The 23,040-nt window shown below is 55.8% G+C and overlaps 1 protein-coding gene across 2 annotated transcripts; it reads left to right on the forward strand.

Moving 5' to 3' along the window:
- Positions 1-1,165: 1,165 nt before the first annotated feature.
- On the forward strand, positions 1,166-22,750 carry BNIPL (BCL2 interacting protein like). 2 transcript variants are annotated; one of them, XR_005591037.1, is made up of 10 exons: positions 1,166-1,328; positions 8,880-8,987; positions 10,613-10,674; positions 11,003-11,230; positions 13,951-14,133; positions 14,728-14,830; positions 16,270-16,401; positions 17,646-17,732; positions 20,180-20,339; positions 21,247-22,750. XR_005591037.1 is itself a non-coding variant. In XM_039512652.1 (10 exons), exons 1-10 carry the CDS (start codon positions 1,285-1,287, stop codon positions 21,287-21,289), a joined length of 1,089 nt encoding a protein of 362 aa, XP_039368586.1. In that variant the 5' UTR covers positions 1,166-1,284; the 3' UTR covers positions 21,290-22,750. The 2 variants fall into 2 exon arrangements, 1 of the variants encoding a protein (XP_039368586.1); XM_039512652.1 differs by having other exon boundaries at positions 20,180-20,278.
- Positions 22,751-23,040: the final 290 nt, after the last annotated feature.

A 23,040-nucleotide genomic window follows, 5' to 3' on the forward strand; every position in this document is an offset into this window, starting at 1 on the left:
GGGAAGTCGGGGAGCCGTGTCGCTGTGGCAACCCACACGCCAAGTGTGCTTCCTGGCAGCTGCCGATAGCGTTTCGCAGCAACCCAGGCTCCTCTGAGTCAATGGAAAAGCTGAGCCGGGCCTGGAGGCCGGGGGAGAGTTTGTTGGTGTTGTTAACGGCCCTGGTCGTTTCCCCTAGATGCTGGCCCACCCGCACGCGCTGCAAGCCCGCACACGAGAGAGCAGGTTGGGAGTTTAATTCGAACTGCTCGGGGCTCAAATTCCTGCTGGGGCCTCATATTCCCCCATCCTGGGGTTCCTGACCCCGAGAGAGGCTGGGAGCCAGAGGCTGGAAGCTCTTTCAGGGTGGGGACCATCTTTTTGCTCTCTTTGTACAGTGCCTAGCGCATCTAGGCACAACTGGAATACAGAGGATGCTGTTGACTTTGGATCCCTCAGTGCTGCCTCCTCAGTTGGCTGGAGGGGGTGTGTGTGAATTGTGACTAATGCCTGGTACCCCTTTTCCTGCTTCCCCTCCCAGACAGAGGGCTGAAGGAGCTGCAGCGTGCTCAGAATTAGCTGATCAGGGGCATGAGGCCCCCGGGAATCTTGTCGGGAACAGAAGGGGGCATTGTTTTGTACTGGAGGGGGGAAACTGAGGCACAGAGACATGCCTAAGGTCATTGAGTGAGTCAGCAGCAGAGCCAGGAATAGGACGCAGGAGTTCCTCTGTCTCAGATAACTAGCCCCTGCGGCCGGCAGGGGGCCCTTTTTCTCCGGTCCCTAGGATATGGCTGCTTGTCTGCTCCCACTGTGCCTATGGTCTAATGCCAGGACAGGGTAACCTTGCTGCAGAGTTATCTAGAGCTGCAGCGCCCAGTTTTGCCCTGAGCTTGGGGGGCCAGTTGGGATCCAGGGATTTTGCCTGTAGCTGATGCTGTGCTTGGAGGATGTTTCATTACGATGGAGCCCTGTGCCTGGGCCCACCTTCCTTGGCCCACACAGCAGCAGGCAAACTGGGGGTGCAAGGGAGCAATCCCTCCCCCCCCACACACACACTGGCCCTTCCGCCACTCCAGAGCTTTGTCTGCAGGGGTGGAACCATGGGCACTAGGACCCAGTGAATTCTCATCAGGTGGAGCCGGAGGTGCTAATGCAGACAAACCAGTTTGGGATGAGCAGCACACAGGGCCATAACTGGTGTCCTGAGAGCCGCAGGAGGGCAAATCCACTGGGGATCTGACTCCCAAAGAAACGGGGGAGGGGGAACCCAGCTAACGTCAGTGTTTTCTGAGGGCTGGAACAATGGGTTCCTACGCAGACTGTGATGAGAAACTCCGGCCTCAAAGGTGAGCAGCCCAGATGGGTGTCTTTGACTCCAGTCAGCCCGGATTCTGATCTCGGTTAATCCAGACCAGTGGTTCTCGCGTATCCCTGCTGGGGGGTTCTGAAAGTGGAGATGCAGAGGGCCAGGCCCAGGTTTTTCAGTGAGTAGCACCCACAGGTGGGACCAGATTTTCTGAAGATCTTAGCACTAACTTATGTCTGTGCCTGCATGGGAGTTGAGCTGAAATTCCAGGCTGTAGTGCAATGGAATGTGTGCTGCCGGAAGCTACTACTCCCCTAGTGTTTTCAGAATCAGACTTTTAGGAGTGACCCCCCCACCTCTCCAAATAGCATGAGAATCCTAATTTTACTAGCAACCCAAAATCAGTAGTTCCTGGTGAAAATTGAAGCCCATATATCCCTGGTTTCATTCTACCCTTACTTAGACTGGGATCTCAGAGCGATGATTGTCTCTTTGTTCATACAGCACCTAGCACCGTGCCATTCTGGTCCATGACATTGCCATGGCATTACCACTATATAAATAACAATAATACCTTGACTTCTATTAGCTGGCTAATTATTTTAGACCTCGCAGAAGAAGTGGGCCTTGAGGAGGGATTTGACGGGGAGAGGGTAGGCAGGCCGGTGGGTAAGACGCTCTGTGATGCGGAAAAGCAGCATGGAAGATGATTCAGGATTGCTAAGGAGAGAAATGGTGTTTTGAAACACTGTCAGTTTCCAGCAGCTTGGGGGTCAGATCTTGGGCTGATGTCACAGGGTGTGGCACCAATGGAATGACAAGGATTTACACAGCTGTTAATTCTCTTATGATTTGTGTTTGTGGTTGCACTGATCTTGACCGGGAGCCCGGTGCGCTAGGCATTGTACAAACAGAACAGCAAGACAGTCCCTGCCCCAATATACTTTATAACGCATGTGGATTTTGCTGAATGCTGCTTATGCATCCCACTCAAAGGTCACAAGCTCTAAATGATCATTGCCGCTTAAAGATTTTTAATCCCATGAAATATTTCCTTTTGCCCTCCCTCTGGCTGGCTTGTCAGTTTAGACTGGACACTCTTCAGGGTGGGGATGGTCTGTCTCATTATTTGGGGGAAGGTCTCTGGTCTGTGCTAGGCAGGATGATCGGAGCGTTCCTTCTGGGTGTAGAATCGATGGATTTGGATTAGCAGGATGTTCTGGAGTTGGAAAAGGCTCCGTTACTGCTCCTGGTGTGGTTGAAAACAGTTGAGAGCCTGTGTTAAGGTTTGGAAGGCAGGTGGGGCATAATCACTGGAGAATTGTACAGGGACTCGCTCCAGCTTGCGAGGCTGCTTCATGACTTGTTTGTTTTCTTTGAAGGAGGGTGAAGCAGAAAAACACCCAAACCCTTGCTGCTGAACAGAGAGGGTGGATGTTTCATTGTCTCTGTGCCTCTTTCCTCTGAAGGCAGGGCGAGGAGGAAGTGATGGGACTTTACGCTCTGTCCACAATCCTGTGCCCCACCCAAAATCCCCTTTTTTCCCTTTAAAATGAGCAGCAATGAAATAGCAAATGTTAACGACCACCATTAGGCTTCAGAGTCAACATGTCACTCAGCAGTAAGCACTTTACCAAGGATTTCAGAGCTCACCCAGTTGGAACCACAGGAGCAGCTTTGCCAAGTGGGAGGTGATTTTGTGGGAGCTGGATTTTAAGCCAGAATGGTGGAAATCACACCTGCCGGGGGATTGTATATCCCATGTGAAAGATAGTGCCTCCATCAGGACCTAGCACCATCAGCTCACAAGCGGAGAGTGCGCCCTGCTGCATTGCAGACACTGCTTCCTGTAGCAGCCTGGCTTTTTTTTAGAGGTCTCCCATCCAAGAACTGAGCAGGGAGGCAGTGTGGCCTAGTGGAAAGAGCAGCAGACTGGCACTCAGGAGACCAGCATTCTATTATCAGCTCTGCCATTGGCCTGCTGGATGACCTTGGGCAAGTCACTTTGCCTCACCATGCCTCAGTTCTCCCTCCTGTAAAATGGGGATAATGATATTGACTTGCTTTGAGACCTACTGAGAAAAAAGGTAGACAGGCATTACTATTAGGCTGCTTCTTAGAGGTCTCCCCTCCAAATATTGACCAGGTCTGACTCTGCTTAGCTGCCCAGACACAGTTTACAGGATGGGGGACTCTATCCTGGGAAACAGCACATCTGCAGGAGAGTTGAGAGTTGTGGTGGGTAATCAGCTGAACATGAGCTCCGAGTGCGATGCTGCAGCCAAGGGGGCTTATGCAATCCTGGGATGCAGAAAGAGGGGAATCTCGAGGAGGAGCCAGAGAGGTGATTTTACCGCTGTATTTGGCACTGGTTCTGGTGCCCACAATTCAAGGATGTTGATAAAGTGGAGAGGGGTCATTGAAAAGCCACAAGATTGATTAAGGGTTAGAAAATCTGCCTTACCGTGAGAGACGCCAGGAGCTCGATCTATTTAGCTCAACAAAGAGAAGGTTAAGGGGTGACTTATAGGTATAAGTACCTACATGGGGAACACACATTTACTAGTGGTCTCTTCGATCTAGCAGAGAAAGGGGTAACAGGATCCGACGGCTGGAAGTTAACACTAGACAAATTCAGCCTGGAACTAAGGGGTGATTTTTTAACAGTGAGAGCAATTAACCATTGGAACAACTTACTAAGGATCAGGGTGGATTCTCCACTGGCAAGTTTTTAAATCAAGTTTGGATGTGGGTCTACAAGATCTGCTCCAGGAAGGATTTGGGGGAGGTCTCTGGCCTGTGCGATCCAGGAGGTCAGACCAGATGGTCACCATGGTCCCTGGTGGCTTTGGAATCTATGACGAGTGATGACAATGCAATAGCGAAGAAGCCAGGCCTTGGAGACACCGTGGACAGCCCCCGCTCCCCACAGCCCCAGTTGTGTTAGAGCCCGTCCCGCTGCCTCGCCCCATCTGTATGCACCACACAGTTCTGGCCCCATGGGGTCCCGCTAACCGAGTCGTGCGCCAGCCTGTCTGGGAGCTCCCGGCCCAGGGCAGGTTGGAGCAGCAGGGCGTGTGCCCAGAAGCCACAGATCACCGGAAAGGAATGTGATGGCAGCAGGGAAGGTGTCGTCATGCTCATTAAGTTGCTAATCATGTTGTCCTGATGAGAGAGGCCTGCTGGGCAGGGGAAGACACCCCAATCCCTGCGTGAGGTTACCCCTGGCTCTTAGCGTCACTCCACTGCCTCCTCCCCTCCCTTCTGCCAACACAGACGTTTTGGTCCCATGCCCCTACGCTGCTTACGTCCTCACAGGCCTGGTCCGCTGGCTCCCTCCGGCCCAGCTGTTCTATGCTTCAGGGCAGAGCCCCCAGGGTCCGGAGGGAACTGAATCCCTATCCCACTGCAACACAGCAGAAGTTATTGGAGACAGACCAGAGGGAGCAGGGTCTTAGCCGGTGCTACAGCTTCACAGGTAGGATGCTGTAGTGTGGCTGCTTCCTACAGGCACAGAAGTGGGCATTTCATTGCTAATGGATCTCCCCAAGCAGCCGCATCTACAGCGGGGGTGAGACTGGCACAGCCCTCGGCGCCGTAGCTATGTTGAGCTAAATGTTAAGGGTCATCCAGGGAGCAGCTCTGATGGATGATCTCATCTGGGCACTAGCAGGACTGGGATAGAACCCAAGAAGCAGGGCCCAAGAAGTTGGCCTGGCCCAACGAAATTAATAGGCAGCAGGTTTCAAACAAACGTGAGGACATTCTTCACACAACGCACGGCCAGCAGATTGTGGATAAAAATCTGGTAAACTTTCCATTTCCATTCTGCAGGAAATTCCTTTCAAACTTTTCTTTCATCGCAAATTGGCAGGAAAAGTTGAAATTCGAAATGCTTCATTTTGACACTTGTGTTAATGAGAGAATGAATTTGCATCACGGCCAATCACAGTACAATCTTGAGTTTTGGAAGAAGGCAATAAAAGTCGCCGGCCCGGAATAGCGACGTGGCAAGACAGAAGATATAATATCATCAGTGTGATAGAAAACAACAAAAATGTCAGAACGATAGAGTGAAAACAAAGTGCTTGGACCTTATTGAAAGGAAACGTTTGGATCATTTTCCATTATCCACGGATACATTCTCGGGAACCATTTTGATTTTGTTCAGTCAGGATTTTCTGATGGGAAACTGTTTTGTCGGTAAATTTTCAACCAGCACTTGAGCTACATATAAGCTCTACCAACCTCAACAAATCTACTCCCACTGATGCTTAAAGAAAATCCCCCCTCCCTTTCCTTGTTCTGCCTGCACCTGTGAGGGTGATTGGAGCATCACCAGCCCCAGCTGTTCAAATGTACATAGTCAGGCCCTAAAAAACTCATAAGATTCTATTAAAAATGAATCTTGGGGTCTTTTTCTTTGCTGTTTGGCTTCTGAGGCTTTAGGGTCGCGCTCGGGTCCTGTTCTCAAGTTTTTTTTTCCCTGCAACCACTAGGCTAGAAATGTACTTTTAGCTTTAAGAAGAGAACCAAATATCGCAAGAGTTGTCAACACTTGATTGGTTTTTTTATATGACTGTAACGCCTAGACCAGGCCACAGCCCCTGCACCAAAGAGCTTATAGCCTGAATACACAAGAGGGACGTGGTTGGCCCTAAGTCACACAACAGATCAGAGCCAGGATTAGAACCCAGATCTCCTGCCTCACAACATACGGCATTGGACGGAAAATCAATCCTGTGCCCTATCTGTTAGACCACGCTGCCAGCTGGCAAGGCCCCTTCGCCGTACTACCCTTAGCTTGAACCCACTTAGCTGGCACAAGGAGGCGAGCTCGCTGGAAGTTCGCCCCAGCACGAAGGCCATCGGCGGCGTCTCTTAGAGGAGAGAGGTTGCGTTGTTGCATCACCCGAAGTGGGGAGCTGGGCTGGCGAACGCAGCACTGTTCTGTGCCTAGCAATGAAGCACCCAGGAGGCAGGGCCGGCTGCAGCATCAAGTCTTTGGAGCGGCCAATAAAGATCCTGCCTGTTTATCTTGCAGAGCAAACCATCTGCCGCCACTGGCTAGGCCGGCCGGTGACTAGCATCCCCCTGGACATGGTCCGTGGAAGAGCAGCGAGGCCAGGAGCTGTTTCTCCAGGTCCGTGCCTTTAGCTCTGAAGGGCCTGGCTTTGAAACTCACTGAGGACCCGGCTGCAGGGTGTCATTACAAAACCAGTCCTGTAAAGCCCTTCCGCCCCACAGAGCACGGTCGCTCTCAGGCTTTGCAGAGGCGCCACGGGGAGTCAGGCACCAAAACGGTATCGAAAGCCGATGGGAACTGGATGCCGAACGCCTTCCAACCCCCCGGCCTCGGTGAGTTCATTCAGAAGCCCCTTTGCAAGGAAGTGAAGCGGATTCATCTCCCCCTGCCGGCCAGTGCCAATCCACCTTCGTTCCCTGTTTTCTAATGGGGTCCCCTACTGCTGACAAAAGATTCCTAGTCCCCGCTCCCAAAGCGACACCTGTTTTCTACCCCCCCTGCTTGCTGGATTTAAGTTTCCTTAGAGGTGCAGAGTGGCTGGGTGCTGTGCTGGCTCTCCGGGCTTGTGTAAACAGGACCAGCCCTGCTCTAGACTACAGGGCTTGCTAGGGTGGCGCTGGGTTGATTTTCTTGGGTGTGCCAGCGAGTGCCGCCAGGTACAGGGCTGATGTCAGCTGGCTCGAGAAAGGGAAAGCTGCCGGCTCTGAGCTGCCGCTCCAGTGCTCCTCGTTTGCCTTCCCTGCGACGGGCCCAAGCAGCAGTGGGGCTAGCCGGGCGCGTTAGTAACTGAGCAGTGTTGAGACGTAATTGCCCACTGCCACAAGAGGCCGGGAGGCACTTACGGGATCCCCTACACGCCAGCCGAGGCGATTCTAGCCCGGTGCTAGCTGGAGATGGACGATCAAGGAGGTGGAGCTGTGATCACCGCGTATGTTTCAACACAGGGCTTCTGCCCTCGGGACAAGGGGACGTGGGCTGGGCACGGCAGGGACTCTGCCAGCCAGGCTGTCAGGGAAAGGGTGGGTGGGTGCCTCGGTTCCTCCCCAGCTGCAACGGGGGTGTAAGTCAGGCTTTGGGGGACCGCGTGGGTGGGGGATGGGGACAGTGGCTGTGCTGCAGGCTCAGCGCTCTTGCATTCAGGAGAACTGAGCACCCTCTGGGGTTCAGGGAGGTGGGATCCGAATGCGAAACTGGGTCCCAGTCTCAGAGCTTGAGTCCATCTCCTGGGCGCCGTAGGCAGGGGAAGAGCCAAGCTGAGCTCTGGGGGGGGCACTCGCCGGCAGGTCAGATGGTGCCAACTCTGCCACCATTTCCACCTCGCTGATGCCCACCCACGGTAGCAACAGGGTTGGGGGTGTGTTTGATGACAGGGAATAGGAAGGGCTGGGTCATGGATGATGGACCTGAGTGACAGAAGATGGGGGTCAGGCAACAGGGTTGGGTGGGAGGTGGAGGAGGGAATCGTAGAATATCAGGGTTGGAAGGGACCTCAGGAGGTCATCAAGTCCAGCCCCCTGCTCAGAGCAGGACCAATCCCCAGACAGGTTTTTACCCCAGTTCCCTAAATGGCTCCCTCAAGGATTGAACTCACAACCCTGGGTTTAGGGGGCCAATGCTCAAACCACTGAGCTATCCCTCCCCCCACAAGGAGGCATAGGTGATGGCCGGGGGTGGGGGCATGAGAAGGGAGGAGGTGGGGTGTGAGTCCGGTGGTGAGGCAGGGCCAAGATGGCAGGAGGTGGGGGTCAGGTGACAGGGTTGGGGTGGGGAGATGGGGCCTGGGTGCCCAGGTGGGTGGATGGGGATGGGGTCTGTGTGCCCGGGTGGCGGGGGAGGTGGCCGTGAGACCATCTCTCTCTTGCAGCGAGTTCCCTGCTCCAGAAGAGCTGGAAGACTGGGCGACCCTCCCTTGGTGAGGCACCGAGAGCGCCCTCCGGGGGCCGTATCGGGCCATGCCAGACCAAGGCCAGAGGGGAGCCGTGCCGTGGCAGAGGACGCCCTCGCTGAGGGATGGGCATGTTCTGCCCACTCGCAGCAGGGAGAAAGGGGGGAGCAGAGGCCAGCTGCACTGGGGCCCTGGCAGTGCTGGCTTTGGCGCTGGTCCCTCTGGGCAGGAGGCCCCCCGGGGCTCTGGGGAAAGACCCACAGCCTGGGGAAGGCCTCTCAGTGGCAGGGCCAGACAGCTCAGCCCTGCCCTGCAGGGACCCACCTCGATGGGCGAGACGGGAGCCCCTTTTCTCCTGCGGCTCTGTGCCCAAGCTGCCAATGAGGGGCTCCCGATGGTAGCGCCAGCTCGGGCGGGGACACCAGGCTGAGCCCCAGCAAACTCGTTCCACGCGGGAGGTGGTAACAGCTCCTGGATCCTAGGAGCCTGGCTGGGTCTGACCTGCGGACGGGCTCCATTCACAGACCGAGGGGCCTGGCCCCAGGAAGGCTGCAATCCCGGTTCAGGCCAAACCTCCCCCTGAGAATGGCACCGCGATTGGAGATGCGTTCTCCTGCCCAGTCGTGGACTGGCCCGAGCCCGGTTCCTCCAGCTCACACTCTCCTCCACTGGCGTTGCAGGGACCAGAAGGATCCGGAGAAGCAGGACTTGGCCGAGCAGGAGGAGGGAGCCGTATCCATCCAGGACATGGAGCTGAAGGAGGAGTGGCAAGACGAGGAGTTCCCGGGGTAAGAGATGCAGCGGGAGGGGGGACTGCGCTGCAGAGCCGGGGAGTGCTGGCTGGGATCCTCCCCACGTCTCCTGTCGCCCCGTCCCGGGAGCAATGGGAGGTGACACAGATGGCCCCTGCCCCCCTCACATCACTGCCCCTGGGGGACCCCAAAGGGCTGGCACCACCACGGTGAATTTGGAGGAGGGGGTGAAGCTAATGGGGGAACGGAAGGACGAGAAAATACTGAACGGGTGTCGGTCTAATGAGGCAGCTGGCGCCAGGGAGCTCAGGGCACAGCCAAGGGGTTCAGAGTATGGGAGGGGGTAACTGCCCCAGATAGCCCCCTGGCCTGGCGGTCTCAGGACTCCTGGGTTCTGTGGCTGACTCAGGGCAAGGAATGCACTAATCGAGTGGATAGAATGGGGGACGGGCAACCAGGACTCCAGGGTTCTGTGCCCAGCTCTGCCAGTGACTTGGGGAGAGTTGCTGCCTGGCTCTGTGCCTCAGTTTCCCCTCCGGTAGAATGGGGATCGATGGACAAAATAACTAGCAAACAGTTGGCCATAAAGAGGAAGCAAAGTCTCTATTTAACCCCCGCCGTGGAAAGCACCCGGCACAGACACTCTGAGCACACGCAAGCGCAATTGGTGCCTGTGACCGGATCCATCAGGCCAAACACCTGCCACAGCGTTGCCGCAGGAGCTGTATTCCCACCTCCTTCCGATAGGCAGCTGCTGCCAGCGGTCACATGCCGAACGGTGCACAGCTGTGCCGGCTGAGCTCTGCTGTTTACCCAGCGGGTAGTGTCGGGTGGGGAGGAGGGAGGGAAGGAGAGAGGACAGAAAAGGATCCACATTGTAAATGACATGAGGTGGGGTTTGAGAGCCAGGGCGAAGCCTTCTCGGGAACCTGGGTTCAAATCCTCATGTGAAGTGAGCTGGGTGGTCTCAGCCCATGGGTTTGGTTTGGTCCACTACATTGTGCGGCTGTCGGGTCCGGCTCGTCCTGAACGTGAGAGGGCAGAGCTGTGGGTGTGAGGAGCCAAGGCCTGGAATAGCAAGGGGGGCGGGGCTGTGGGTTGGGACTGAGAGGTGTCAGCAGAGCTGTGCATGGGCAGCTCAGGGCTGGAATAGCAGGGACAGCAGGGCAGGGTTTCAGCCGCAGAGACTCCTGTGTGTGTGAAACTTGCTCCCCAGCTGACTCCACTGTAGGTAGCTCTGGAGCTAAGTCCGTGTCATTATTCCCATTTAACAGATGTGGAAACTGAGGCCCAGTGTGATGACATAACATTCACTCGAGCACACAGCCCCCACCTTGGCTCTAGCCACTTGCCTCCCCTCCTAGAACCAGGAATGGAACCCATGAGCCCTGACTCTCCCCCTGCCCTGCTCTAACCATTAGCTCACGCTCCCTTCCCAGAGATGGGGATAGAACCTGATTCCTAGCCCCCTCCCACACAGGAACATAGAGTTCAGAGCTGGGAGGGATGCTCCAGCCCAGTGTTTCTCAACCTTTTTGATACCAGGGACCGGCTTGCTTCAGGGAGATCTCAGGGACCGGTGCCAGTCCACGGACCGGCCATTGAGAAACACTAGCCGTCCCTGACCCGTCCCCTGAGTGTCTCATCCTCCCGTCTTCCAGGCCTCTCCCGGAGGAGGTCTCTGAGGAGGACCTTGAAGACTCCGGCGGGGAGCCCGGCCCAGGTAAGGCCGTGCCCAGGGGGTGGGTGAAGGTAGGAAGGTAAGACCTCAAGAACACCATCAGGGAAGGCTCTGGGTGTGAGAGTGCTGGGGGTGCTGCAGGGCAAAGGCGACGTCCCCACGCATCCCCAATCCCCCAAACACCCCAGGGCACAGCTGGCCTGGCTGGGAAGGTTTTGTCCACTCGGCATCAATCCAGCGATCGTTGTATAAGCAGCAGCGTTTTCTGGACGATATGTTTTTCCTTCCCTCCCCTCTCTCTTTTCTGTTTCACGTCCCTTTTCTTCTGCTTTTGTTTGTCTTGATCTTTCTCCCCCCACACACACACCAGTCGCCCCCAACACCCTGGAGCTGTGCGGCAAACGGCACATGAAGAAGCGGCTGCCAGCGCCAGATCTCAGCCTGTCTTTAGACCGGGCCGAGGGCTCAGTGCAGTCGGGCGATTACCCGGAGCACACGCCGGACGGCAGCCTGGACATCAACGTGGACGAGCTGGAGACACCGTCCGAGAGTGAGCTGCTGGACGGGCCAGAGGGCGGCCATGACTTCGAGTGGGAAGGTGGGGCCGGAGAGAGGATGCGCCTGTGGCTGGGCGTCAGAGCAGGGGAGGGTTGAGTGGGGGCAGGTCTGGCTGAGGTGCAGGGGTGGGTAGGAAGCAGGCCTGGGTGGGGCTCGTAATGGCGGGGGGCTTAGACAAAGCTGAGGTGGTGGGTCGGGATCAGCAGGGGAGTCGGAGTGGTGGGTCAGGAAGGGCGAGTGGAAATGGGGGGGCAGGCTTGGCAGAGAGGGCTGGGACTGGCTGGAGATTTGGAGGGACGGTTCCAGGGAAGTTGAGTGACAGGTTCGGTCACAGGGACCCCCTTGGGACTGTCACCTGATGTGCTGAAATTACCTCTGAGTCCGTTTTCCCTGCCAGCTTGGGACTCCAGAACCCTGCCTTGTTGAGCCAGACACGCTGGCCTGCTGCAACACAGACCCAGGGTCTGGACCATGCCCCCAAAACTGCAGGCTCTAAGTGAAAACAGCGTAGCAGGTTACCTGCCTCCAGCACCCAGACACCCAGCTCCCACTGGGATCCAAACCCCAAATAAATCCGTTTTACTCTGTACAAATCTTATACAGGGTAAATTCATAGATTACTCGCTCTCTATAACACTGATAGAGAGAGATGCACAGCTGTTTGCTTCCCCAGTTATTAATCACTTTTGGTTTATTAATAAACAAAAATGATTTTATGAAGTATAAGGATTTAAGTGGTTTCAAGTAATAAAGTAAGTCACCAAGCAAAATAAAGCAAAAACACGCAAGTCTAAACCTAATACATTAAGAAACTGATTACAGGTAACATCTCACCCTCAGAGATGTTCCAATAAGCTTCTTTCACAGACTAGACTCCTTCCTAGTCTGGGCCCAATCCTTTCCCCTGGTACAGTCCTTGTTAATTCCAGCAGACATCGTAGGTAGAAACTAGGGGTTTTCTCATGGCCTCCCCCTTTTATAGCTTTGGCACAAGACTGGAGTCTTTTGTCTGGGTCCCCACCCCTCCTTCTACATAGAAAAGTACCAGATTTAAGATGGATTCCAGTATCATGTGACCTGGTCACATGTCCAGTGAGACCTCATTCTTCATTACCCACAGGCTAGCCCACATGTACACAGGAAGGTTTGCAAGTAAACAGAGCCATTTACAACCAATTGTCCTAATTAATGTGAGCCAACAAGATTCTAAACCACCATTAATGGCCCACACTTTGCATAATTACAATAGGACCTCAGAGTTATACTTCATATTTCTACCGTCAGATACAAGACTGATTCATGCATACAAATAGGAGGAATATATTCAGTAGGTTATAACCTTTATGATACCTTACAAGAGACCTTTTGCATAAAGCATATTCCAGTTACATCGTATTCACAGTCATAAGTATATTTCCATAAAGCATATGGAGTGCAACATCACTTTGAGTTTGGTTAGAGGTTGGGGTGGGTGGAGGGAGGGAGGGAGTGGGGCCTGAGAGATGGGGTTAAAGGGAGGAATGGGGTTTGGTTGGAGCTTTGAGGGGGATGTTTGAGGGAGTTGGGGTGGCGTGGTGAGGGGTTGGTTGGTGAGCAAGGGGTTGGGGGGGTTGAGAGTTTGGGTGAAGGGTTGAAGGTTGAGGGGTTGGTTGGGGTAAGGGGTTGGTTGGGGTGAAGGGTCGAGGGGTTGGTTGGGGTGAAGGGTTGGGGGATGGGTGGGAGGGTGAGGGGCTGGTTGTGGTGAGGCGCAGAGGGGTTGAGGGGTTGGTTGGGGTTAGGGGTGGGGAGTTGGGGATGGTTGGGAGACTGAGGGGTCAGGGTGTTTGGTTGTGGTGAGGGCTTGGGGGTCGAGGTTGGTTGGTTGTGGCATGGGGTTTTTTGGTTGGGGTAAGGGGTTGGGATGAGGGGTCAAGGGGTTAGTTGTGAGGGGTTGGAGGGTCGAGGGTTGGTTGGGGTGAAGGGTTGTTTGTTTGATGGAGTTGGGGGATGGTTGGTGGGGTGAGGGGGTTGGGGGTCAAGGGTTGGTTGGGGTGAGGGATTGGGGGATGGTTGGGGGGGTGACGAGTCGGGGGTGAGGGATTGGAGGGTCAAGGGTTGGTTGGGATGAGGCTTGGTTGGTTGATGGAGTTGGGGGAATGGTTGGGGGGTGAGGGGTTGGTTGGGGTGAGGAGTTGGAGGGTCGAGAGGTGGGTTGGTTGGGGTGTGGGGTTGAGGACTTAGTTGTGGTGAGGGGTTGGAGGATCGAGGGTTGGGTTGGTTGGGGTGAAGGGTCGAGGAGTTAGTTGTGGTGAGGGGTTGGAGGGTCGAGGGTTGGTTGGGGTGAAGGGTTGTTTGTTTGTTTGGAGTTGGGGGATGGTTGGTGGGGTGAGGGGTTGGTTGTGATGGGTGGTTGAGGGGTTGGAGGGTTGAGGATTGATTGGGGTGAGGGATTGGGGGTTGGTTGGGGGGTGACAGGTTGGGGGTGGTTGGTTGCGGTTTGGGGTGGATGTTTGGCTGGAAGGTTCCAGGGGAACTGGGATTGGGGGGAAGGTTTGGGAGGGGACTGGGTCATTTGGGGTGTGTGATTCTCCTTTCCCTGGCCTCATTCCCCCACACCCATTGGCACCGTCTCATGGGCACCCCAGCGCCCTGAGGGGGCCATGCATTGCAGAACACAAGGCAGGGCCCAGGTGCTCTCTGGTTATTGGTAAAAGTGTAGAAAAGAGCCCAGGAGCCTTTCCTAATACCCCCAACCCCCGCCCCGTCCCTTCCCGTCCACAGATGAACTGCCCAGGGCCCGGTGCCTTGACAGCAGCCTGCTCGAGGAGAAACTCAGCGAGGGGCGCGTGGTGGACGTCGAGGACAAGGATGGACGGAAGTGGAGGATCTTCCTTTCAGACGAGCGGGAGCAGAAAGTGGATCTGAGCGTCGTTGAGCCCTACAAGAGGGTCATCTCCCATGGGGGTAATGGGGGAGCGCGTAGCCCTGGGGTCTGGTGCTTAGAATGGGAGGCAGCAGGACACCTGGGTTCTAGTCCTGACACCTGCAGGGGAGTAGTGTCTAGTGGTTAGATGGGGGCAGGTGGTGCTGGGAGTCAGGACTCCTGGGTTCTATTCCCGGCTCTGGGAGGGGAATTTGGTGCAAGGGGATTGGGAGTCAGGACTCCTGGGTTCTCCTGGGAGTGGGGTCCCAGAGTTATGATTTACATGGTGCCCATCAGTGCCTCAGGCACTTTCCGGGGCATAGCAAACGCAGCCAATCGGAGGAAGCTCCTGCCCCAAGAAATCCACGACCCCAGCCCTGCGGGACCCCGGCGTCCGAGCCTGCTGTTCTAAACCCAGTTCCGCTCAGCCTGTGGCCCCCAGAGCACCATGGGATGCTGTCCACAATGGCAGCCCTGCCCGTGTGGGTCGGGGGCCACGCAAAGCAGCGAAACCGACCTGGTCTGGGCCAATCCCGGAGCCCCCCCGTGGGGGAGCACAGGTGTGCCAAGGTGTCAGGGGGCGGGGCTAAGCTCCTGTGCCAGCTGGACCCACTCGCTCTGCTCTGCCGCTCCAGGGTACTACGGGGAAGGCCTCAACGCCATCATCCTCTTTGCCTCCTGCTACCTGCCCGACGGCAGCATCCCGGACTATCAGTACGTGATGGAGCACCTGTTCAGGTGAGTATGCTGCCCCCTGCTGGCTAGTGAACAAACCACATGGGTAACTGCCTGGGAACGGGGGAGCGGGCGGTGGGCTGGGGGTGGCTCTGGGCCCCCCCACTGGAAAGTGACACCGACATAAAGCTGCAGTCACTGGAGGGGGCAGAAGCCTCTGCATCGGGTACGATCCCAGGCCAGCCTGGGCTTTCCCCCACCCCAGGTCTCAATTCCTCTGGGGCTCAGCGCAGCACAGAGGGGCAGGGGAGCCGGCGTCAGATACTCAGTATGTTCAGGCTGCCCTGGCAGCATAAAGGAGCCTTAAAGTGGGTGCAAAATGCCCCCTGATGTAAGGGCCCTGTACCCTGCCCTGGCATCGCGGGCAGATTGGGCGTGTGGCCGGGGCGCAGTGCACTCTGGCTGTTCCCTGCTCCACGTAGAATTCCCACTTACTCCACGGCACCAGAATATGCAGGAGCTCAAAGGTGGCTTAAAACCATCCTCACCCTGAGTTCAGGGACAGAGTAACTGGAGATCGGCCGTAGTGCCGAGAGCAGCCGGAACAGATAAACCCCTGAATAGGCCTGAAGTCCATTGTGGGTAAGCGGGTGGGGGGACGCCTTTGCCCTGGGGTTCTTGGAATCTCCCCATAAACATCAGGAGGCACTGGGATGCCATCGCAGCTGTTTCTCTGACCCTTTGCTGTCCTGGTAAATCGACCCTTAAAGTGCCCAAACCATCTTTTAAAACAAGCCTCTCACTCATAACAGTCTCCTCCTCAGCCCTGCCTGGCTGCCCGCAGCGCTGCCAACGGGAACACGGACTGTTCCCCTTCTGAACTCCCTCACAGTCTCCTCCGTAAATGAGGAGTGTCAGTGCACTAGTCAGGCCGGGGAAGCTGCTGGCACAGGAGGGTTAAATGCTACAGCAATGGGCGCTCTGTGAATGCCTAATATAGAGTGTGGGCTAGTAGTTAGTGCTGGTGACTGGGCATCAGGACTCCTGGGTTCTCTGCGCAGCTCTGCAGCAGGGAGAGAAGTGTGGTCTAGTGGTTAGGGGAGGGAGGGCGGGAGGCAGGACTCCTGGGTTCTCTGCGCAGCTCTGCAGCAGGGAGGGAAGTGTGGTCTAGTGGTTAGGGGAGGGAGGGCGGGAGGCAGGACTCCTGGGTTCTCTGCCCAGCTCTGGGTGGGGAATGTGGTCTCTTGGTTAGCGCAAGCGACAGGGGGTCAGGACTCCTGTGTCCGTACTCATTGTGTGACCTTGGGCTAGTCACAGCCCTTCCCTGTGCCTCAGTTTCCCATCTGTGAACTAGGGGTGGGGGGTAAGACAATTTACCTCACTGCGGGGGGCGAGGGGGGGAGGGGCGCACGTGATGTGAAGCTAAATCCACGACGGTAGCGTGGAGGCGCTTTGTGCTAGAGGAGGGCTGGTTCCAGGCCTCCTCTCTGCTCTCCCGGCAGGTACATCATCGGGACCCTGGAGGTGATGGTGGCAGAAAGCTACATCCTGGTGTGTCTGAACGGCGCCACGCTCCGCAGCCAGATCCCGTCCTTCGGCTGGATAAAGCAATGCTACCAGACCATCGACCGGCGGTACGACACAGCAGGGGGCCGCTGCGTCCCCTGCCCACAAAGGGGAGCTCGCTCTTCGCTGTTAGCCCCAGCCCCCTTCCGTTCCCCCGCTTACTCTAACTGCTGGTGAGCCAGGACTCGAGGGGGAGCCTGCGGAGGAGCTGGGAACGGAACGCACGAGCCCCAATTCCCAACCACCCGGCTCTAATCACTAGAGCCCCCTCTCCTCCCGGGGTGGGGACTAGAACTCCGGAGTCCAGCCCCACACCTCACCACAGGTGTGGACAGACTCCAGGAGTCCTAAATACCTTCCCTCCCGGAGGTGGGACTAGAACACAAGGGTTTTCATACTGAGCCATCTGCACTAACCCACAGACTCCGCTCCCCATCCAGGGCTGCTTTGTCGCCCATGTGGAGGACTCTGCTGGGTGGGTTTCCTGTTCAGTTCAGCGGTGGCTTTGGCTGGCTGCAATTTCAACCCCTTTCCCCCACACATACCCCCGATCCCAACCAGAATCTGCACCCCGTAGTCATTGGCAACAGGGAAACAGTTGCTTCCTACCTGGCTTGCACGGCGCAAAGGCCAGTGAAGCTGACACTGTGATACAGGCTGGGCCATGAATAAAAATCCCAGCCTGCAGCCTCCCTTGGAGGGGCTGGAAGAAGGGACTGCACTGAGTATAAAGGGGTGGGGAGTTGTCTAACGAGGTTGCTGGACAGAGGCAGACCCTACGGCTCTCTCCGGCACCCCATCTCCCAGCCTCTGGGCTTTGTAAGCACAGGATTTAATCCAGAATCAAGTGGTGTTTTAATTCCAGAATGGAGTGTCCATATGGGGAGCTACCCTGCTCAGTTTCCCCATGTAGACAAGACCTTAGCTACCTTTAAAAGAAAAAACTCCAGGACTTCAGAGGCCCTTCCTTAGACCTGGGGCCCATCCAGAAACCTCCTACTGGCTCCTGATAGTTAGATGTTGGCTAATGCCATGAAGCAGGATGGTTTATAGCCCTTGCAAGCCTCGGTTTTTTTAAAGCTAGGATTTTCAAAGGCTCCGGTTGAACCCTAGCGGGATTCCTTGACTCCCCTTAGCCTCCTTCAGCGCCGGACTCAGCACTGACGACTGTAACAAGGGAGTCTCATTAGCCAGATCAACGTCTTATCCTATTTTCAATCCTGCTAAACTCTTGGCTTCAGGGATATCTTGTGGCAGTGAGTTCCACCGGCTAATCGGTACCTCATGTCCTGTGTTCTTTGCATCGTTTCAGGCTCCGGAAGAACCTGAAGGCCATGATTATTGTCCATCCCACCTGGTACATCAAGGCGCTGATGGCCGTTTTCCGCCCCTTCCTCAGGTAGTGTGAGCTGGATGCTTTACTTGGCTACTAACAGAGGGGTGTGTGTGTGTGTATGTGTGTGCAAGGGGGTTGGCGGCCACCCAGCCTGCAGTATCAGAGCACCCCTGGAGATCGTGCCCAGACCGCTCATAAGCCCAGTGGGCTGCATGTTATTAGCATCAGACCATCCTTGAGCCTCACCACACTCCAATATTCTGAGCCAGTGTCTGCAAGAGCAACTGCTACCCTTAGGGGGTGCTAGGAACGGCCACAGTGTCTGGTGCGTCCCCTTGCTCTCAGGACCTGAGCGTGTTAACACCTCGCTGGCTGGAGAGGCTAGAGCCCCTCCTCCCCACAGGCTGAGCCTGGGCCTCCACGCGGCTGCTAGCAGTGCAGGCCAGGGCTCTGCCGGCCAGAGAGCAGCGCTGTTAGCTACACGGGTGCATGGAGCAGGCATCCGCTATGCATCCAGACACCACGGGGACAGCAGCGTAAGAGGCTAGCCTGGGATTTTTTGGATGCACTCTGCCAGCATTCCCTAGGTGCCCAGATATCGTGACAATGGGCATCGTGTAAAGACTTGGATTTCGCCTGCCAGTGGCAGCCTTGTCATAGTGGTTCCCTGTCCCCCCTACCCAAGAAACTCAGGCCTCTACCTAGGAAGCAGCTCTGCAGTCTGGGGAAGTGCCCCCCAAGAGCAAAGTGGGGTGCCAGTAAGCATAAGCCAGCCTGACACATGCTGTTCAGCAGAGGGCAGCGTTGTACGTTACAGGTACCAGTTCGTATTCCAGTCCCGCCAGAGAACAGCAGCAGGAGGGAGTGTAGCTGAGATTGCAAGGCTAACAGCTGGGAGTCAGATACAGGCCCCTTGCCATGCAGCCACTAGGGATGGATACATGCTAGCTGCAGAATTCAGGTCAACGATTTCGTGATTCAAGGGCCCAATTTGAGGCATCCAAAAGGAGCCTGTTTTTTTAAGAATGCATCGAGCACTAGCAGAGCTGCCAACTCTCTCCGTGTTTGGTGTTTGTCTTAAAGCCCCAGCTCCTGGAGTTAGGTGATGACGGGAAAAAATCTTGGCTTTTGTTTGAAAAAAGAAAGGCGTTTCCTGCCCTCGTGGCTGGAGAGGAAAGCTTGGCATGTGACCCAGTGCATAGTAAAGGCTCACAGACCAGACAACAAAGAAAAAGGAACTTGTGTGTTTGGCTTAAAAATCATGAGATTTAAAAACAATCTCATGATTTATTTGAGGCCTAACATGTGACTGTGGAACGCCTGGAGTTGGCAATGCTGCCCCAACCCTCTGAAAATCAGGCCTCTTTTAGGGGTGTCAAGTGGGGCCCCCAGAAACAGACACCTCAAATTACTAGTCAGTTTCAAAAGTCCCGACCTTAACCTGTTTGTGTGGGTATGAGTGTGAGTCCTGACCTTAACCTATTTGTGCGTGAGCTTGCGCTATTTGCACCAAGCGTGAACAGAACAGAAAAACCCATGTGCCTTCCTGCGCAGAGCATTTTCGATCAATGTAGAACTAATTCAATTTGGTCCAGCACGGACTGCAGCTGGCTCTGGGGGGTGCACGGCTTTCGAAGGCATGACTAATTCCTGGAGCCGAATGCCCTTCTCAAAGGTCTTTACAGGCTTTTGCTCCTCACTCTCGCCCCCTGAAAGCTTTACTGTGGTGGTAGCAGTGCTGCGAGGGGGAATTTAACTTGTAACGTTCCCTCGGAACGCCTAGCCATAACGCATCATAAGGAGACCCTTCCCTTGTAGTGTGTGAAACGAATGCGCCACACAAAACTGCCGGCCTGGCTCATGACGGGTTGGGGATGAGATAATAGGGCCAGATTCTTGCCTGGTGTAAACTGGCATAGCTCTGTGAGCTTACACCCATTTGCACCACCCCAGAGTGCCTTTTGCCGACAGGTTGCTGGTTCCAATCCAGCTTGGGATCGACGGCTGTTTGTTGGCCTGTGTGCAATCGGCTGTTAGGACTCAGCACTTGGACTGTCTAACTGGCACTAATGAATCAGCCGTGGCAGCGGGGAGGCCAGGGAGATTCCATAGATGAGCTACAGCGTATCAACCCCTAAACCCACTGAGCTTTCCCTGGCGTGCATGGGGATGTGCAAATGGGGAAACTCATGTTTCAGGGCTTCAGCTGTTGGTCTGCTGGGGTCAGGAAGGAATTTTGGCCGGATGTGTTTTGGGGATGTGGTTGTTTTTTTCTGCCACAGCAGAGGTTGGCCACATCTGGAGACGGGAACTGGACAGGCAGTGGGCATGGCTGGGTGGCTAGTGAGATGTAAGTCGTGTTGCTTAACACATTTGTGGAAGGTGCCCTGGTGCTGCTGGCGGGCTAGGAACCTGGGCTGTCATCCTGGCGCCCTGCGAGACGCCCTGATGGGAAAACGACCGCTCGAGCGACCTGAATAACCTACCCCCTCTTCTGCCTCCTCTCCCAGCTCCAAGTTTGGCAGGAAAGTGCAGTTCGTGGACAGCCTGTGGGAGCTGTCGCAACAGATTCCTCTCGAGCAAGTGCACATCCCTGACTGCATCCGACAGTGAGTTGAGCATCCTGTCCGTCTCGCGTCGAGGGCTGGCGCCCCTCGGGCTGGCTGTGAGGTGCGGCGGGTTCGACTAGGCTGGGATGGGGGGCTCTGGATCCACCCGCCTCCAGGGGAGTGAGGACTAAGTGGAAGCCTTTAAAATCCTCCTCCTGCCCCCAATCACCTTCTTCCCCTTTTTATTCCTCCACATCAAAATATTTGCCATGTCCCCTCCCCCCCCGGGGGGGGCTATTAACCCTTCACATGTAGGTAGGTCAGTGTTATTACCCCCTTATACAGGGAAGGGAAGTGAGTTAGGAATAGAACCTGGCTCCCAGTGCTACACCGGGAGAGGGCTTGCGCGGGTGTAACTGCACCAGCGACGTAGCTGCCCCAGTTCAGCCCAGTCATGCAGATGCCTGCGCCGGCGACTTGCACTGGTGCACGTCACCCCCGTGCAAAACCGCGGTGATGCAGACAAGGCCAGAGTTTACAAAGGAAAATCGTCCCTGTTCCCCTTTTTGAGCCGACCTCTCATCTCAGGTCCGGGTCCCATGTTGTGTTGCAGGCCCATGAGGCATGGCACCACTTTACAGCACCACTGCTCCTGCTGCATTCTGCACTGCTCCAGGCGCCTGATAGGGCGACCAGACAGCATGTGTGAAAAATCGGGACACGGGGTGAGGGGTAATAGGAGCCTAGATAAGAAAAAGACCCAAAAATCGGGACTGTCCCTATAAAATTGGGACATCTGGTCACCCTAGAGCCAGAACACCCCCTTGGTGTAACACAGAGCACCCTGGCCCATCCCAGCTGCCTATGGGTTGGATCGCCACCGCTGGCATGCCCTGTATGCGGGGTCACTAGGGTACACTGGGCCTACTTCGGGAGGAACTCTCCCCTGGCCCAGGGGCTGGAGCAGAGGACAAAATCTGGGCCAATGGCCACATCAGTGCCTTCATGTCTCCTCTTTTCTCCCCTAGGCTGGATCACAGCTGGAATGGCTCCAGGGACACAAAGCGGTGATGCTGCACAGCAGCAGCCCCCAGCGCCAGTAGGGGGCAGTCGCGCTGCTTAGTTCTGTAACTTCGTTACTTCTGCCCACCAGTGTTCCTTTAAAGGAGAAACCGAAACGACCGGGTTTGGGAAAGGCGCTTGCTGCCGGGGCTTTGTAAATAGGTCCAGCTTAAATGGATGCATTGGTTTAAACACTGGGGGGCTTCTAAGGTTAGGCCGGCTTAAATGGAGGACTTGGCTTACACAGGTTTTTATGTGAGTGCCGTTACAGTTAGAAACGGGACCGTAGGAGCATATGCCTTATTGGGCTCAGTACGGGGTCCTCTGGCCTGAGAGACAGGAGGTCAGACCAGATGATCTAACAGTCCCTTTTGGTCTTGCAATCCCTCAGAGCCCAAACGTCTACACTACAATTTTATAGTTCCGCAGCCCGAGTCAGCTGACCCAGACCAGCCGCAGGGTTTTTATTGCAGTGTAGACGTACCCCTGTGGATCTAAAACCAGCGTAGCGGTTGGTCTCACTCAGACTGATCCCGGTTGGCTTTATGGATGGAAACAAGGTGTTTTTTTTTTGCCTGCACAGCTGCTACAGCTTCGGGAGAGGGAGTAATTTCGCCTTAGCGCAGCACTGGCCAAAGGAGCAGAAGTTCCTTTGAGCCCCAAAGAGCTGATCCAGCTCTGGAAGAAGGCGCTGGATTCTGTTCCGCCTCCTGCATTCTTGTGGGATCGGCACTTCGGCTCCAGCTGCAGAATCCTGTTCCCAAGAGGCAGATAACGCCCAGGTCCTGGCCGCTGGAAAAGTGATGGTCCAGTTTGTACGCTGACCAGCTCCAGGTTAGCCTGGAAGGGAGAGGGGAGAACGGGGACCCGCTGGGGAAAGCAGCGTGGCAGCGTTAGCTTTGTTAATTCCTGGCACCTTTCAAGGGAAGTGTCTCCATTTGCAAATGGCACCAGAGCAGCCAAGACCTAGGTGGCTGGAAATACCGTGCCCAGGGTCAAAAGACTTCACCTTGCATCCTGCCACAGCTCCCCCTAGGCAGTGACGGGATGCTGCAAGCTGGGTAGCGGGACAAGGGCAAATGTATTTCACAGAGAGCGTTTTTCTCCCAAGTGTTTACTGTCAGGAGTCTGAGGCAGGAAACTAACCAGCTCTCCCAACACCCAGGCCCATTATAACCTTGCAGTTAGCTTTCGCAGGCTCCACTTCCTTGCTGTTTGTCTCTGTCCGCTGCCCAGGCATGCATCCTTCGTCCTCGATTGGTGTAAGATCCCTTGGGTGTGTGTCCTCAGCCCCCCACCCTGCACGCTAGGGTGACCAGATGTCTCGATTTTATCGGGACTGTCCCGATATTTACTTGTTCGATCAGGATGCGGGACAAACATCAGTCGGGACGCAAATTGTCCCGATATTTTGCCCTCCAGAGCACACGCAGAGGGGGCTCACACACACCCCGCCCCAACTCCACCCCGGCCCTGCCCCTCCCATTGGATCCCTCCCCAAATCCCCTCCCTGGCCCCGCCCCCTCACTGCCCTATTGGATCCCTCCCCACATCCCCGCCCTGGCCCCGCCTCTTCCCCAAGCACGCTGCATTCCTCCTCCTCCCCCCTCCCTCCCAGGCTTGCGCTAATCAGCTGTCTGGCGGCGCAAGCGCTGGAGGGAGGGGGGAGAAGCAGGATGCGGCAGCCAGCTCAGGGGAGGTGGAGGCAGAGTGAAGGTGAGCTGATGTGTGTGGGGGGGTGGGGCATGGAGCTGCCGGTG

Source organism: Mauremys reevesii, linkage group 24 (assembly GCF_016161935.1).
Source record: "Mauremys reevesii isolate NIE-2019 linkage group 24, ASM1616193v1, whole genome shotgun sequence".
NCBI classification, from domain to species: Eukaryota; Metazoa; Chordata; order Testudines; family Geoemydidae; genus Mauremys; species Mauremys reevesii.

What these genes read in the sequence shown, in the direction of transcription:
- BNIPL (XM_039512652.1), top strand. Translation starts at nt 1,285, where the DNA reads ATGGGTTCCTACGCAGACTGTGATGAGAAACTCCGGCCTCAAAG. An exon ending in CCATGACTTCGAGTGGGAAG is followed by an intron (nt 11,231 to 13,950) that starts GTGGGGCCGGAG and finishes TCCCGTCCACAG; the next exon opens with ATGAACTGCCCAGGGCCCGG. An exon ending in GTGATGGAGCACCTGTTCAG is followed by an intron (nt 14,831 to 16,269) that starts GTGAGTATGCTG and finishes CTCTCCCGGCAG; the next exon opens with GTACATCATCGGGACCCTGG.